At 35.1% G+C, this 18,560-nt stretch overlaps 1 protein-coding gene across 8 annotated transcripts in view; it reads right to left on the bottom strand.

Moving 5' to 3' along the window:
* RGS22 (regulator of G protein signaling 22) overlaps positions 1–18,560 on the bottom strand; it is a 179,188-nt gene that overhangs the window by 99,765 nt on the left and 60,863 nt on the right. For all 8 annotated transcript variants that reach the window (XR_008917546.1, XR_008917547.1, XR_008917549.1 and 5 more), the window contains 3 exons: positions 17,533–18,130; positions 16,129–16,290; positions 13,716–13,875 (listed from right to left, as the gene is read on the bottom strand). Coding sequence is in view for 2 of the 8 variants with exons in the window: in XM_056823271.1 (XP_056679249.1) it covers positions 13,716–13,875; positions 16,129–16,290; positions 17,533–18,130 (920 nt within the window). In the remaining 6 variants the exon portion in view is untranslated. The remainder of the gene's footprint in view (positions 1–13,715; positions 13,876–16,128; positions 16,291–17,532; positions 18,131–18,560) is intronic.

The raw sequence follows: 18,560 nt of genomic DNA, 5'->3' as shown, positions 1-18,560 counted from the left end.
GTCAAATTGTTTATATTCCTATATGCAAAGATGATAAGAGTAACTTTAAAATTGTTATCATTATCATAGTAGTTAGAAGAAGTATCCATAGACAGAGGTTGTGGTATCTGTTTAGAATTATGTGCAAAAAAATCAATGGAAAAGAGGACTGCACTAAGAGAAATGAGAAGAGAAAAGTAACATGGGATAAATTATATTACATAAATGCAGGGAGGGAAAAAACTATTACAGTGAAGTGGAGGATGAGGATGGTGATGGGTTAATACTTAAACCTTATTCTCATTGGAACTGGCTTAAAGAGGGAATAATAGCCAGAATCACTGAGTAACAGAATCCTTTCTTTCCCTATAGAAAAGTAGAAGAGGAAGAAGAAAAGGGTGGTGGGGAGGGGAGTAATATAAGGGAGGGAGAAGTTGGGGAGGGAGTGATTAAAAGACCCCATCAGAGGGGAATAAGAAGGGTGGTGGTTGAAAGGGATATTATAAGGAGGAGAAATGAGGGGAATGTTTAAAAGCAAAACATTAGTGTGGAAGGGAAAGAGTGAAAGGGGAAAGTGCAATATTTAAAAAAGGAAAACAAGATGGAGGGGAATACACAGATGGCAATCATAACTGGGAATATAAATGAGATGAACTCACTCATAAAATGGAAATAGATAGAGTGGATTAAAAACCAGAATCCTAACCATATGTTGTTTATAAGAAACACATTTGAGGCAGGTAGACACACACAGAGTAAAGGTAAGGGGATAGAAATGTGTTCGACTGTAACTGAGATAAAAAAGCAGGAGAAATTAATAAAATTGAAAGTAAAAGAACTATTGAACTAATAAATAAAACCAGGAGTTGGTTCTATTAAAAAAAACAAATAAAATAGAGCATTTGCTTAATTTGATAAAAAGGAAATAATAAGAGAATCAAATTACCAGTATGAAAAATGAAAACTGATTTCATTTTCATTGAAGAGAAAATTAAAGCAATCATTAGGAGCTATTTTGCCAATAATAACAGTAAATCTTTTAAGCTAGTGAAATGGATCAATATTTACAAAAATATAAATTGCCTCAATTAACAAAGGAGGAAACAGAATACTTAAATAATACCTTCGCATAAAAAAGAAATTGAACAAGCCATCAATGACCTCCCTAAGTCTAAAAAGGGATTCAGAAGTGAATTATATCAAACATTTAAAGAACAACTAATCTCAATATTATATAAACTCTTTGGCAAAATAAGCAAAGGAATCCTAACGAATTCCTTTTATGACACAAATATGGTGCCTAATACCCAAGCTAGGCAGACTAAAAATAGAGAAAGAAAATTATAAAACAATTCCCTTAATGAATATTGATGCAAAAAGCTTAAATAAAATATTAGCAAAGAGACTACAGTAATATATCATAAGGATTATTCACTATGACCAGGTAGGATTTATACCAGGAATGTAAGACTGCTTTAATATTAAGAAAACCATTTACATACTTGACAATATCAATAAACAAATGAACAGAAATCACATAGCTATCTCAATAGACACAGAAAAAGCCTTTGATAAAATTATATACCTATTCTTATTAAAAAACATTAGAAAACATAGGAATTAAAGGGCATTTCCTTAAAATTATAAGCAGTATTTATTTAAAACCATTAGCAAATATCATCTGGAATGGGAATAAGTTAGAAGTCTTCCCAATAAGATCAGGAATGAAGCAAGGATGCCCATTATCACCACTATTATTTAATACTGTACTAGAAATGCTAGCTTTAGCAATAGGAGAAGAAAAAGAAATTGAAGAAATTAAAGTAGGCAAAAAGGAAAGTAAACTATCTCTCTTAGCAGATGATATGCTGATATACGTAGAGAATCTAAGAAAATCAACTAAAAACTAGTTAAAATAATTAATAACTTTAACAAAGTTGCAGGATACAAAATAAATCCACATAAATCATCAGCATTTCTATATATTTCCAACAAAATCCAGAAGCAAAAAGAAAAACTCCATTTAAAATCACTATTCAATATAAAATATTTGGGAATCTATTTGCCAAGACAAAGGCAAGAATTATATGAACATAATTACAAACCACTTTTCACCCAAAGATGGATCTAGGCAATTGGAAAAACAAATTACCTATGGATAGGCTGAGCTAATATAATAATAAAAATGACAATCCTATTTAAATGAATTTACTTATTCAGTGCCATACCAGCCAAACTACCACAATACTATTTTATAGAACTAGAAAAAATAACGACAAATTCACGTGGAAGAACAAAAGACCAAGAATATCAAGGGAAGTGATGAAAAAATTGTGAAGGATGGTGGCCTAGCAGTACCAGATCTTAAACTGTATCACAAAGCAGTAATAATCAAAACAATCGGGTACTGGCTAAGAAATAGAGGGGTGGTTCAATGGAATAGATTAGGGGTAAATGACCTCAGCAATCTAGTGTTTGATAAACCCCAAGACCCCAGTTTTGGAGAGAAGACCTCACATTCGGACAAAAACTGCTGGGTAAATTAGAAACCGGTATGGCAAAAATTAGTTTTAGATCAATATCTCACATCCTAAATCAAGATAGGGTCAAAATGGGCATATGATTTAAATATAGTAATTTGGGGAACATGAAATATTTTACCTGTTAGATCTATGGAGAAGGGAAAAATTTATGCCCATACAAAAGATAGAGAAGATTATAAGATGTAAAATTACTATATTAAATTAGAAAGGTTTTATACAAACAAAACCAATGCAACCAAGATTAGAAGGGAAAGAATAAACTGGGGAAAATTTTACAACAAATTTCTCTGATAAAGATATTATTTCTCAAAAAATAAAAAACTAAGACAAATTCATAAGAATACAAGTCATTCACCAATTGACAAATGTTCAAAGGATATGAATAGGCAATTTTAAGGTGAAAAAAAATCAAAGCTATTAATAATCATATGAAAAAATGTTCTAAATCACTCTTGATTAGAGAAATGCAAATTAAAACAACTTTGAGGTGCCATCATAGATTGGCCAATATGACAGTAAAGGAAAGTGATAAATGTTGGAGGGGATGTGGAAAAATTGGGATAAATGCATTGCTGGTAGAGTTGTGAACTGATCCAACCATTCTGGAGGGCAATTTGGAATTATGCTCAAAGGATTATAAAAAAATGTATATCCTTTGATCCAGAAATACCATTACTAGGTCTGTATCCCAAAGAGATTTTTTTATAAATGGGAAAGGACTTGCTTGTACAAAAATATTTATAGTTGCTGTTCTTTTTGTGACGGCAAAGAATTGGAAACTAAAGAGATGTCCCTCAATTGGGGAATGGGTAAACGAATTATGGTATAAGGAATGATGAATAGGATTATTTCAGAAAAAAGCTGGAAAGATCTATATGAACTAATATAGAGTAAATCAAGCAGAATGAGGAGAACATTGTACACAGTGACAGCAATACAGTGATCCCTCAACCTAACATGGGAATTACATTCCAGAGACCCCCATGATAAATAAGTAAAAATCCACGAAGTAGTGGCATTATATTTTATCATTTATATATATTTTAAGGCTTTATAAACACTTTCCACTCTACTATAAACCTTTTCCACATTCTTATTAATCTACAGTCACTGAACCAATCAGCACCCAGAATACAGAACACAGAGCTGTGATTCTTTCATTCCATCAGCTAATAGTGTGCCACAATTAAGTGTAACTCCACATTACAGAATTAGATACTTAAAAAAAAAAAAAACCATGATACAGTGAAGCCCTAACAAATCAACCTTCATATAAAGAGGGATGACTGAATTTTGGAATGATCAGATGATAGACTTAGCTACTATCAGCAAAATAATGATCCAGAAAAATTCTGAAGAGATTTATGAAAAGAATGTTATCTATCTCCAGAAAAAGAACTGTTGGAGTAGGAATACAGATGAAAACATATGATTTAACACTTGCTTATTTGTTTTGGTTTTATAAGATTATTTCAAAAATGAATAATATGAGATGTTTTGCACGATAATACATGTTTAACCCAAAATAAAATAAAATAAAAAAATTTAAAAGAAAGGCAAAAGATAATCTCAGTTTCTCAAGGAATTGATAGGCTAATTGGGGAAACAGTATACTAAAAACTATGTACAAACTAGATATATACAGGACAAATTTGAAATCATCAACATTAACAAGGCACTGCCATTTGGGGAATTAATATAAGATTTCTTATAGAAGGTGGGATTTTTAGCTGTAACTTGAAGGAGAGATAAATAAGGAGACGGGAGAGCCCATTCCAGATTTAGGGGGAAATGCTCAGACTTAGGAAGTAGAGTCTCTTGTGTGAGAAACAGCAAGGAGGAGGTCAGTTTCACTAGGCCAGAGAGTGCATGAGGAAGGTATATAAAGTGTAAGAAGACCAGAAATGTAAAAGGGACCAGGTAACAGAAGGTTTTAAATGTCAAACAGAGGATTTTCTATTGGAACCTGGAGGCAAAAGGCAACATTGGAGATGATCAAATAGAGGAGATGTCATGGTCAACCCTGTACTTTGGGATTATTAATTTGACAATAGTGTAGAAGATGGACTTGGAGTTGGAAGACTTGAGGCAGGAGACCAATCAGATGGTCATTGCAATAGTCCAAGTATAAGGTGAGGAGAGCCTGCACCAGAGTGTGAGAAATGTTGAGGGGAGAGAAATGATGGACTTAGAATATGTTTGGATATGACAGGGGACAGAGAGAGTTCAATAATGATACTTGGGGTATAGGCTTGGGTATTTGGGAAAATGGTGATGCCCTCCACAATAGCAGGCAAGTGAAGAAAATTAAAAGGTTCAGATGTGGGGAAAGAAAGATAATGAGATCAGAATTTGCTAAAGTTTATGACATATAAGAGACACACAGTTTAGGAATAGGCAGCTGGAAATAAGGTTAGGACTAGTTAAATAAATTTGGAAATCATCTGCAAAAAGATGATGATTGAAATGATTAGAACTGATATCTCCAAGAGAAACAGTACAGAAAAAAGAAGAGAGGAAAAGTATGCTAAGCAGCCACAGGGTAAGGAAGAAAGGGTATGTTGGTGTACTCCTGAGACCTAGTTCTTCTTGTGATGAAATGAAAAAATCACAGAGAAGCAAGTCATTTTTTTAAGGTTACATTTTGGGGAGAGTCAAGATGGCAGTTTAGGAGCAGCAAAAGCTTAAACCTCTCTGACTATACTTCCATACCAATCTTTAAAAAGTGCTTCAGAAAAAGACAGAAATTTAAACCCAATAATAAGACAGAGTTGGAGGCAGGAAGGTGGTGCAGTGGATTGAGAACAAGGCCTAGAGTTGGGAAGTCCTAGGTTCAAATCTGGCCTTAGAGACTTCTTAACTGTGTGACCCTGGGAACGTCACAACCCCCATTGCTTAGCCCTTACCTCTCTTCTGCCTTAGAACTAGTACATAGTACTGATTCCAAGACAAAAGGTAAGGGTTTAAAAAAAAAACAAAACAAGACAGAGTCACAGGACTCTCCTGCTGAATCTAACTTGAAAGGTAGGCATGATGTATAGGAAAAACCAGGAATAAGACTGGGCTTGCTGAACTATCCCTCCCACCACCTACCACACTAAGACCTGTGATTAGATGCAGGCTGATTATGGGATCATAGGGCAGGAAATGCAACCGTGAAGGAGCTCCTCAGATCCACCATGTGAGGTCCAATACTCTGACTGCAGTTGGCAGGGAGGAATTTAGGGGATCTATCTGGCTGGGTACTCTTGGCCTTCCCAAGTGGCTGGCTATGGAAAAAGATTTGGCCCCAGGGCAAATTAGCTCTGCAGGTTAGCACAATCAGTCTAATCCAGTATACCAGCAAAGAAGAGAGAAGATTGAAAATTCTACTCCAGGGCAGAGCAGCTCAAAAACCCTGGTCCTGTAAACCAAGGGAGGGGCTAGTTTACAGTCCACAATGGGTGGGGGATTAGTAAACAACAGGAAAAAAGAAGGTAATGATTGAAAATTTCTATGGGGATAAAGACCAAAGAATAGAAGCAATAGGAGATGACAGGATCAAAGGAACTTCAAGCAAAATCTCAAAAAAACCCAAGTAATTGGACTCAGGCTCTGGAAGAGCTCAAAAAGAAATTTAAAAATTAAGAAAGACAGGTTTAAGAAAAATGGGAAAAGGAAAACAACACCTTAAAAAACAAAATTGGTCATTTGGAAATAGAGGCACATGAATTAAGACAAGAAAACAATGTTTTAAAAGCCAGAATTGACCAATGGAAAATGAGGCAAAAAAGTCAAAGGAAGAAAAAAATTGCTTGAAAAGAAAAATGGACCAAATGGAAAAGGAGTATGAAAATGTTATGGAAGAAATTCAGTCTTTAAAAATTAGAGCAGGGCAAATAAAAGCTAATAGTTTCATGCAACATCAAGAAACACTAATACAAAATCAAAAGAATGAAAAAATAGAAGAAAGTGAGAAATACCTCATTAAAAAAAACAACTGAACTAGAAAATAGATTCAGGAGAGACAATATAAGAATTATTGGGATAACCAAAAGTCATGACAAAAAAAAAGCCTAGCCATCACATTACAGGATATTATCCAAGAAAACTTCCATGATATTCTTGAACAAGAGGGTAAAATAGAGATATGAAAGAATTCACAGGTAACCTTCTGCATTTAATCCCTAAATGACAATTCCCAGGAACATTTATAGCCAAGTCCAAGTGCTTTCAGGCCAAGGAGAAAATATTACAAGCAGCTAGAAAGAAACAATTCAGATATCATGAAGCTCTGAGTTAGGATTACACAGGATCTAGCAGTTCCCACATTGAAGGATTGAAAGACTTGGAATATGATATTCTGGAAAGCAAGAGAGCTGGGATTATAAAAACAAGAATCAACTACCCCCAGAAAAACTGACTATATTTTTTCAAGAAAAGTATGATTATTTAATATAATAGATTTTCAAGCATTCCTAAAGAAAAGACCAGACTTAAATTGAAAATTTGATGCCAAAATACAAAATTCATAAGAAAGGGAAAAAAATTAAGGGCTTCAATAAGGTCAGATGGCTTATATTCTTATATGGAAAGATGATACCTGTAATTCTGAAAAATTTTTATCATTATCATAGTAGAACTCTACACAGAGGTTGTGGTAGTAAGCTGTTTAGGATGATGTAAAAAAATAAAATTAGTGGTGAAAAAGAGGACAATAAAAAGAGAAATGGGAAAAGTGATGTAAAATGAGGTAAAATATATCACATAAAGAAGCAAGGGGGTGGAGGGAAGAAGACCAATACAATGGAACGGAGAGGAAGAGATTGGGTGATGGGTAACACTTAAACCATACTCTCATTGGAATTGGCTCAGAGAAGGAAGAACAGCCAGATTTATTGGGTTATATAATTGTAACTTACCCTGTAGAGAAGTAGAAGGGGAATAAGAAATAGGGTGGTGAGGAGGGGAATAATACATGGGAGGGAGAGGTTGGGGGGGTAGATCAAAAGGATCTATAGTGAGAGGGGAATAAGAAGGGAGAAGGAGGAAAGGGGAGTAATAAGGGAGGGGAAAGGATCTATAGTGAGAGGGGAATAAGAAGGGGGGAGGAGGAGGAAAGGGGAGTAATAAGGGAGGGGAAAGGAGGGAGACTGACTAAAAACAAAATGCTGGAGGGGAGGGAAAGAGTGAAAGGAGAAGGGTCAGTATTAAAGGAGGAAATCAAAATGGAGGGGAATACACAGACGGTAATCATAACTGTGAATATAAATGGGATGAACTCACCCCAAAAATGGAAGTGGATGGCAGAATGGATTAAAAATCAGAATCCTACCATATTTTGTTTACACGAAATACATTTGAGGTAAGTGGACACACGAAGGGTAAAGGTAAGAGGCTGCAGCAGAAGCTATTGGGCTGCAACCCAAATGAAGAAGGCAGGAGTAACACTCATGATCTCAGATAAAGCTAAAGCAAAAATAGATCTGATTAAAAAAGATAAGGCAGGTAATTACATCTTGATAAAAGGCAGCATAAATAATGAAGAAATATCAGTACTTAACATATATGTACCACATGGTATAGTATCCAAAATTTTATTTTTTTAATTTAATTTTATTTTTTAAAACCCTTACCTTCTGTCTTGGAGTCAATACTGTGTATTGACTCCAAGGCAGAAGAGTGGTAAGGGCTAGGCAATGGGGGTTCAAGTGACTTGCCCAAGGTCACACAGTTGGGAAGTGTCTGAGGTCAAATTTGAACCTAGGACCTTCCGTCTTTAGGCCTGGCTCTCAATCCACTGAACTACCCAGCTGCCCCCAGTATCCAGAATTTTAAAGGAGAAACTAAAAGTGTTTAAGAAAGAAATAGATAGTAAAACTATACTAAATGAGTGACCTTAATCTTCCCCTTTCAGAACTAGATAAATCTAACCCAAAAAAATAAATAAGTTAAGTGAATGAAATGTTAGAAAAATTAGAGTTAATAGGTATCTGGAGAAAATTGAATAGGGAACAGTATATGGTACATATAAAAAGACTGACCGAGAACAAAGGTGCATGAGCAGCCTGTGACAACTACAGAGGCATCTCACTACTCTCCACTGCTGGAAAGATCCTCGCCCATGTTATACTCAACAGACTCCTGTCATCTGTTTCAGAGCAGAACCTGCCTGAATCACAATGTGGCTTCCGACCAGATCGTAGCACCATCGACATGGTCTTCATGGTGAGGCAGATGCAGGAAAAATGCCTTGAGCAGAACCTGAGCCTCTACATTGTCTTCATAGACATGACAAAGGCGTTCAACACAGTGAACAGGAACTCATTTTGGGTGATCCTTAGCAAGCTCGGCTGCTCAGCAAAATTTGTCAAACCGATCCAGCTCTTTCATGTCGACATGACAGGGGATGTCCTATTTGGTGGAGAGACTTCCGATCGCTTTAACATCTCCAATGGCGTGAAACAAGGCTGTATCCTTGCTCTGGTACTATTCAACCTATTTTTCACCCAAGTATTACGACATGCTGTGATGGATCTAGACCTGGGCGTCTACATCAAATACCCACTGGATGGCTCACTATTCGACCTTTGCCGCCTGACTGCAAAAACAAAGACAACAGAGAGACTCATCCTGGAAGCTCTCTTCCCAAATGACTGTGCTCTCATGGCCCACCAAGAAAATCATCTCCAAACCATTGTGGACAGGTTCTCTACCGCAACAAAACTGTTTGGCTTGACTATCAGCCTCAGCAAAACAGAGGTGTGGTTCTAACCTGCACCAGGGAGGCCAACTAACCAGCTGTGCATTACAATCGATGGCACGCAGCTTTCTAACATCAACACTTTCAAGTACCTGGGCAGCACCATCGCCAACGACGGGTCCCTAGACCACGAGATTAATGCCAGGATCCAAAGGGCCAGCCAGACACTCGGGTGGCTGCGCTCCAAAGTCCTCCAACACAGAGGTGTAAGCACTACAATGAAGCTCAAAGCGTACAACGCAGTGGTCCTCAGCTCGCTCCTGTACAGTTGTAAGACATGGACACTGTACCGGAAACACATGAAACAGCTGGAGCAATTCCACCAACGCTCTGTCCGGTCAATCATGAGGATCCGATGGCAGGACCGTATCACCAACCAGGAAGTACTCAACAGAGCCAACTCCATCAGCATCGAAGTAATGGTCCTCAAAACCCAGCTACGATGGTCTGGACACATCATCTGCATGGACCCACAGCGAATACCAAGGCAGGTATTCTATGGTGAACTGTTAGCTGAACTCAGGAAACAAGGCCGACCAAAGAAAAGATACAAGGATCAGCTAAAGTCAAACTTGAAGTGGGCTGGCATTACACCAAAGCAACTAGAACTTGCTGCCTCTGTCAGAAGCAGCTGGTGAACCCACATTAACCATGCCGCTGCCACCTTTGAAGATGAACGACGTCGACGTCTTGCCGCTGCACATGAACGCAGACACCAGGCCACAACTGCACCTCCCGTAACAATTGGCGTCCCATGCCCCATGAGCCACAAACTTTACGCCTCAGCCTTTGGACTTCAAAGCCACATGAGGGTACACCGTAGATGATAATGCACAAAGACAATAGTCATTCTTGGTCACTGAGAGACTACCATTACACTACTAAAAACATCACAAACAAATGCAGAAAAACAGAAATAATAAATGAAACTTTTCTAAATCAAAATGCAATAAAAATTATAATTAATAAAGGCTCATTGAGAGGCAAATTTAAAATTAATTAGAAACAAAATAATTTAATTCTTCAAAACTTGTGGGTCAAAAAACAAATTAAAGAAACAATTACTGATTTCATTAAAGACAATTACAATGAAGACACAACATATTAAACTCTATGGGATACAGCCAAAGCAGTACTTAGGACAATTTATATCCCTAAGTACCTATATCAATAAAAGTGAGAGGGAGGAGATCAATAAATAGGGCATGCAAGGTAAGAAAAAAAAACTATAAAAAGAACCAATTAAAAATCCCCAGATAAAAACTAAATTGGAAATCCTAAAAATTAAAGGAGAAATTAATAAAATGCAAAGTAAAAGAACTGTTGAACTAATAAATAAGACAAGGAGCTGGTTCTTTGAAAAAGAACATAAAATAAAGTACTGGTTAATCTAATTTTAAAAAAGAAAGAGAATCAAATTAACAGTATCAGAAATGAAAAGAATGAACTCACTGGAAATTAATCATTAAGAACTATTTTGCCCAATTATATGACAATAAGTGACAATCTAGGTGAAATGGATGAATAGTGACAAAAATATAAACTGCCTAGATTGACAAAAGAGGAAATAGAATACTTAAATAATCCCTTCTCAGAGAAAGAAAATGAACACACCATTAAGAACTTCCCGAAGAAAAAATCCTTAAGAAAAAATCCTCAGAGGCAGATGGATTCACAAGTGAAATCTATCAAATATTTAAAGAATAATTAATTCCAACACTATACAAACTATTTGACAAAATAAGCAAAGGAGACTTACCAATCTTTTTGTGACACAAATATGGTACCTGTACCTAAGCCAGGCAGACCAAAAACAGAGAAAAAAAACTAGAGACCAATCTCCTTAATGAACATAGATGCAAAAATCTTATAAAAATATTAGCAATGAGACTACAGCAAGTTATCACAAGGACTAATAACTATGATCAGGCCAGATTTATATCAGAAATGTAAGGCTAGTTCAATAATAGGAAGACCGTCAATATAATTGACCATAACAACCAAACTAACACCTGATTAACTCAATAGTTGCATAAAAAGCATGACAGGAATAAAATAGTCTTTCCTTAAAATAATAAGCAGTATTTATTTAAAACCATCAGCAAATATCTTCAATGGGAATAAGTTAGAAGTCTTTCCAGTGAGATCAGGAGTGAATCAAGGATGCCCATTATCACCATTATTTAATATTGTACTAGAAATGCTGGTGGTAGCAATTAGAGAAGAAAAAAAAATTGAAGGGATTAAAGTAGTCAATGAGAGAACTAAACTATCACTCTTAGTAGATGACATGATGATATACTTAAAGAATCCTAGAAGATCAACTAAAAAGCTAGTGGAAATAATAACTTTGGCAAAGTTGCAGGCTACAAAATAAACCCATATCAATCATTAGTATTTCTATATATTTCCAATGAAACTCAGCAGCAGGAGTTAGAAAGAGAAACTCCATTTAAAATCATTTTAGACAATCTAAAATATTTGGGAATCTATCTGCCAAGACAAACACAGGAATTTTATGAACATAATTATGAAATACTTTTTCACACAATTAAAACTAGATCTAAATAATTGAAAAAATTTTATTTGCTCATGGGAAGGACCTAATATAATTGACAATGACAATCCTACCTATATTAATTTACTTATTCAGTGCCAGACCTACCAAACTACCAAAAACATCTTTTTATAAAATTAGAAAAAAATATAACTAAATTCAGCTGGAAGAATAAAAGATCAAGAATATCAAGGGAACTAATGAAAAAAATGTGAAGGATAGTGGCCTAGCAATACTGTGCTATAAAACAGTGATCATCAAAACAATATGGTACTGGCTAAGAGATAGAAAGGGGGGTGGAGATCAATGGTATCGACTAGAGATAAATGACCTCAGTAAGCTATATTCAATAAATTCCTGATCCTAGATTTTGGGATAATAACTCACTATGTGACAAAAAACTGCTGGAAAAATTGAAAAACAGCATGGGAAAAATTAGGTTTAGATCAACATCTCACACCCTATACCGAGATAAATTCAAAATGGGTAAATGACTTAAATAAAGAGTGAAATTATAAATAAATTAGATGAACATAGGAATAGTAAACCTGTCAGATCTATGGGAAAGGTAAGAATTTAAGCCCAAACAAGAGATAGAGAACATTACAAAATGTAAAGTGAATAATTTTAATTATATTAAATTAAAACACTTTTGTATAAACAAAACCAAATGCAACCAAAATTTAAAAAGGAAGCAAGAAACTGAAAAAGAAATTATAACAAAATTCTCTGACAAAGGTTGAATTTCTCAAATATACAAACAACTAAGTCAAAATTGCAAGAAATCAAGCCATTCCCCAATTGACAAATGATCAAGGGATATGAATAGGCAGTTTTCAGATAAAGATATTAAAACTATCAATAATCACATGAAAAAGTGTTCTAAATTCCTCCTGATTAGAGGAATGAAAATCAAAACAACTATGAGATACCACCTCACACCTACCAGATTGGCCAATATGACAGTAAAAGAAAATAATAAATGTTGGAGGAGACCATGTGGCAAAAATTGGGACACTGATACATTGCTGGTGGAGTTGTGAATTGATCTGACCATTCTGGAAGGCAATTTGGAATTATGACCAAAGGGCTTTAAAAGATTACATGCCTTTTGATCCAACTATATATCACTACTAGGTTTGTACCCCAAAAAGATTTTTTAAAAATTGAAATGGCCGTTTATACAAAAATATTTATATCTGTGCTTTTTGTGGTGGTAAAAAATTGGAAAATGAGGGATTGCCCTTCAACTGGGGAATGACTGAACAAATTGTGGTTTATGATGGTGATGGAATATTATTGTGCTGTAAGGATTGATTATATGGAGGTTTTCTATATGAACTGGGAGAAACTCAATTAACTGATGCAGAGTGAAATGAGTAGAACCAGAAGAATACTGTACACAGAAAGTAAAACATTGTGGAACAATCCAATGTAATGGACTTTGCTACTAGTAGCAATGCAACAAGCCAGGACACTTCTGAAGGACTTATGTAAAAGAATGCTATCCACATTGAGAGAGAGAACTATGGGAGAAGAAATGCAAAAGCAAAATATGACATCACTTATCACTTGTATATATGGGTATGTGATTTGGGGTTTAGGCTTTAAAAAGTTGCTCTATCACAAAAATAAATAAAAATAGGTATCAAGTGATAGCATTTATACAAACCAGTGGAATTGCTTGTTGGCTCTGGGAGGGGAGAGAAAAAAAGGAAGAGAAATGAAATGAATCATGGAAACATGGAAAAAAATTTAAAATAATCATTTCAAGATATACACTATTAAGATAATTATTTATGATTAAGCTCTTTATAAAAATATAGTTATATATAAACCAAACATAGATTTTTATCACAAACTTCACAATAATGAGCACAATAGTCCAACCTACCAGTGGAATGCAAGACTTAGGTCTTAAGGGTAAAAGTGTGACCATTTGTGGGAAAGGATCAATATCTTTCCTTGGTTGATCTTGGCGGGAATGCCAGAATTTCAGCACAGCACTAGCATTTTTTAATTCATATGAATGTGTTACACAGAACCTAGGTCCCCTGTTGGAAGAAAGACAACTTTAAGAAGGTCTTAACCAAAGACTCCATATTTATGGTCACAAAAAACATTTTTGAAAATCTACAAAATTTACATTAGCCCCAATATACCAATTACCAAAGTCATCCCTAACTGCCCCCCCACCTTTTTTCAAATCCTAACCTTCCATGTAAGAATCAATGCTAAGTATTGGATTCCAAGGCAGGAAGAGTACTAAGGACTAGATAATTGAGATTAAGTGATTTGCCCCCAAGCTAGAAAGTGTCTGAGGTCATATTTGAACCCATGACCTCCCATCTCTAGGTCTAGTTCTCTGCCCACTAAGCCATCTAAGCTGCCCTCAACCCCTTATTTTCTACAAGGTAGCGTGCTACAATGGAAAATGCAAAAGATTTACAATCAGGGGTCCTAGGTTCAAATACAGCTCTGTCACTATTACCTATATGGTATTGGGAAAGTTATTTCATCTCAGGAGGTCTCGGATAATTCATCTTTAAAATGAAAGGGATTGGGGGGTGCAGCTAAGTGGTGGCTCAGTGGATTGAGAGTCATGCCCAGCAATGGGATGTCCTGAGTTCAAATCTGACCTCAGACACTTCCTAGCTGTGTGACCCTGGGCAAGTCACTTAACCTCCATTGCCTAGCCCTTACCATTCTTCTGCCTTGGAACCATTACACAGTATTGATTCTATGCTGGAAGGTAAGGGTTAAAAAAACAAACAACCTTTCAGGTGACAAGGAATCCACTGACTGTGAAGACAGCCCATTCCACTTTGGGATAGTTCTAATTCTTCTCCATAAAATGGCATGAGATATAATCAAATACTTTGCTAAAATCTAGATACACTGTTTCCTATAGCATTCTTATAAACTGCTAAGATTATAAGGGAATGGGTTTGTATTAGCATGGCCCATTCTTATGGAAGCCACTCCTGGTTCTTTATGACCACTGTTCTTTTCAAGATAGTCACTAACTATCACTTTACTAACATGTTCAATGTTGTTAGGAATTAAAGTCAAGTTCAATGGCTTTTTCAGAAAATCAAGACAAAAGTCACCCTCCTCCTGGTGTTCCTTCTCCATTCTGCATGATTTTTCACGTGATTTTGCTGTCATATCTGCCAGTCCTTTCAATAGCCTTTCTTTCAGTAGGGAGGTAGTTTCATTCCTAGAAAGCTCAACTCAATAACATCACTCCCCTTCCAGAAGCCTTCCTCTAATGATCCCCCACTCTCATTCCAGTCAATAATTATTTATGTAAATGTCTCTCCTGGTGCAGAATGTAAGCCCCTTGGGAGGAAAGGTTGTTTCATTCCTTGGATTTGTATTCCTAGTATGTACCACAATGCTTGGAACATAGCAGGCACCAATAAATGCTTATTGATTGATTCAGTGATTGAAATATGCTGTCTTCCCCAAGTATATCTGTAAGCTCCTTAAATGCACAGTCAATTTTTTTAACTTTTGTATCACTAGAAGCTAGTAAATGTCTAAAATATAGTAGATAGCAAATAAATGCTTATTGTTTGATTGATGGTCATTCCTAGTTGATTACATCTCATTCCATGTTTTTCTTTGGTATGTAATTTTATGAATATATATTGTCTTTTTAATTAAGCTGTCAGCCTAATTTATTAATCTTTAAAAATTTTTTAAACTCTTACCTTGTCTTAGAATTTATAGTAAGTACTGATGCCAAGGCAAAAGAGCAGTAAGGCTTAGCCAACTGGAGTTAAGTGACTTGTCCAGGCTCACACAACTAGGAGGTATCTGAGTTCAGAGTTACACCAGAGCTTCCTGCCTCTAACCCTGAACCCTCTAGCTGCCCCATTCCCTTTAAATTTATCAAAAGTTTCTAGCAATGTACACTCCAAACATTATTCAACAAAAATATTGACTGACCGTCCAGGAAAAAGATATTATAATGAGTAAGGAAATGGTTGATAATGACAAAATAAAACCTCAAAAGTCCTGGCAGAAGAGATTCTAGTCTGGCTATGTCTGACTTGGTTTATATGGAGCTAAAATAATTGAAAAAGATATTTTGGAATAGAATGGGCAGGGAAATGTATTAGGGCCATAGAAATTGAAGAGATAGAGTAAAAGGGTTAGATTCAAAGAGATAAACACTGAGTTAAGTAGGATATTGGGATATTGTATGATTTCTCTTCTCTGGGGCCCCAAGTATGGTTAAAAACCCAAGGTATCTAAAGAAACTGTTTATATGTCATAATTCAACCTTCGGTTTTTCCTACCAATATTGAAGTAAAGGTTTCACAATTTCGGATTGAATGCATCTCAAATGTGGTTCATTCCAAAAAGATCCATCTATTAGATTAAGTTTTATTAGGACTTCTGGAGTGAGATAGCAATCTCCGCCAGTTACTAGATAGTTTTTTCTCATTTTCTCAAGGTGTCTAGAATAAAAAGAAAAACAGAACATAACATTACAATCAAGATTAATGAAAAATCCATAAAATTTTCAAACCTCTCTACAGTCTAGAAATCATATTAAAATCAAAATTTGATTTCAGGAGTCTCAATATTTTGTCAGGAAGAAGTATGGGCTTTTTAAAATTTCTTGGAAGTCTATCATTGGAGTGAGGATAATACTGAAAATTAAGTTCCTGGGAAACTGAAGGAAAAAGACTATAAAAGACACTTCATTTCTAGAAATGTCTCTTCCATGTTAAAAACGCTTAGTGGTATAGAGCAGAGTTTTTTTGTTTTTGTTTTTGTTTTTGGTGATCCACAATTAAGCATTTTGGAAATACTATTGTATAACTGATTCTATGGAAAAAAATAACTGCAAGTTATATATATATACATATATATATACACAAACATATATATATATTTACATGTGTATATATATGTATGTATATATATATATATCAGTGGAAGGGGTAAATATTTTTGCTCAGGCTAGAGATTTATTTAATAGGAGTGATAATCTAAATCGATCTTCACTTTCTAAAAGGTCTGGCTCAGTTAGTTATTAGAAATCAAGGGTAGCAGTGAAGTTAAGACTAAGGATTCTTCAGTCAGCTGCAACCTAGAAACAAATATTCATATTTCTTCACCATGGATCCAGCCCAGTGAAGACTTTAACAGTCCATTTAAAACTAGACCAAAATTTTCAAGGTACTAGCCACTACTCCCAGTTACCATGATGATCTCTAATAACACACAAAAAATAACAACATCCTAGTCTGAACAGGAGCCTCCTCAAGACTACATAAAAAAGAATATCAGAGAGAAGAGTTCTCTTATCAGCCAAAATGATGGTTATTTCTTGAACAAACCATTTATCTTTCTGTGAGTTTCTTCACTTATAAAATAAAGAAAACACAACCTTTTCCATTCTATGCAATAGAAATGTTATAGGAATAAAAACAAAAAATGTGAAAGCATGTTGAGCCTTCATAACAAAATATTTTACAAGTTCAGTGAATTATTTTTATTATCTGTGGACTATGAAAATCAGAAGGCTAGAGAAATATAGTATTAATAATAATAATAATTTCAATTTAAAATAATGAACATTGTTTCCCAGAGCACCAATTAGTTTAGGGTCAAAAAATTTATTGAGCTAGTGGCAAAACAGCTCAAATAAACATTTTAAATTTTAAAAATAATTTAATAAAAGGAAAAAATACCTCTGCTGTCTTCCAGGGTCCCTAAGAACCTTTAACCTTTCAATATCCATCCACAGCCACTGATATTTCTCCCCTTGTGTCCCTTTCATAAATTTCTTGAATCTTTCAAACTCCTTCCTGGTGCCAATGTCATAAGTATTATGGGAAATACACCAATCAGCTCTGGTTTCTGATCCAATGCTTTCGGGTTTTGAACATAAACTCACTAGCTCTACATTCTCATCGAACTCTTTTGGTTTGATTTTAGGAGAAAAATCTGAAATTTTCCTTTCAGCTACAATCTCCTCATTTTCTAGAATTATTATTTGTCCAACATTATTGAAATTTATGTCTGCTTCATCTTCTCTATAAGGCCGTTGAGTATATGTTGATACAGCTGATTTTGTAACAAATCTTATATAAGACTGTACAAAGTGATCTATTGATGAGAAAAATACTTTCAAATCCTTAGCAGGCTCCTGTTTTCTTTCTAAATATATTCTCAAAAGAGCTTGAGAAGCAGTGTCTCTAATAGACAAAGACCCTTCATCCAAAACTTCTAATGATGAATCAGGAACAGCACTGTCTTTCTTCTTATGTCCATCAAGCATTTCATTACCTATTGGATTAAATTATTAAAAAGACCATTAGTTCAAATTGCTTTAATATAGATGATGTGGAGAGGTTTTTTTTTCATATAATTCCTTAAGAATCTTTAAATTTAAGGAGCTTAGGCTGTTGTAGATATGACAGAAACAATATATCAAAATGTTTAACATACCATATTTATGTTTATGACAACTAAATTACAACAACTAAAGTCAATATATAATTTCATGTCCCATTTAATTTTTTTAATATTAATTTAAGTTCACATATGACCATTTCATAATTGGAAAGACAATATGGGAAAAGTATTGATTCTGGAGATAGATAAGTCTTCATTGGGTGATATATGGGACAGATTACCTCTCTGGGCATCAATTTGGCCTCCATGGCCTCTTCATATGGCAAGCTAAGAGAAGAAAATTTAGTCACCTTTACCAGAA

This window comes from Monodelphis domestica, chromosome 3 (genome assembly GCF_027887165.1).
Source record: "Monodelphis domestica isolate mMonDom1 chromosome 3, mMonDom1.pri, whole genome shotgun sequence".
NCBI lineage: Eukaryota > Metazoa > Chordata > Mammalia > Didelphimorphia > Didelphidae > Monodelphis > Monodelphis domestica.
This window is presented reverse-complemented; position numbering and strand designations above follow the sequence as displayed.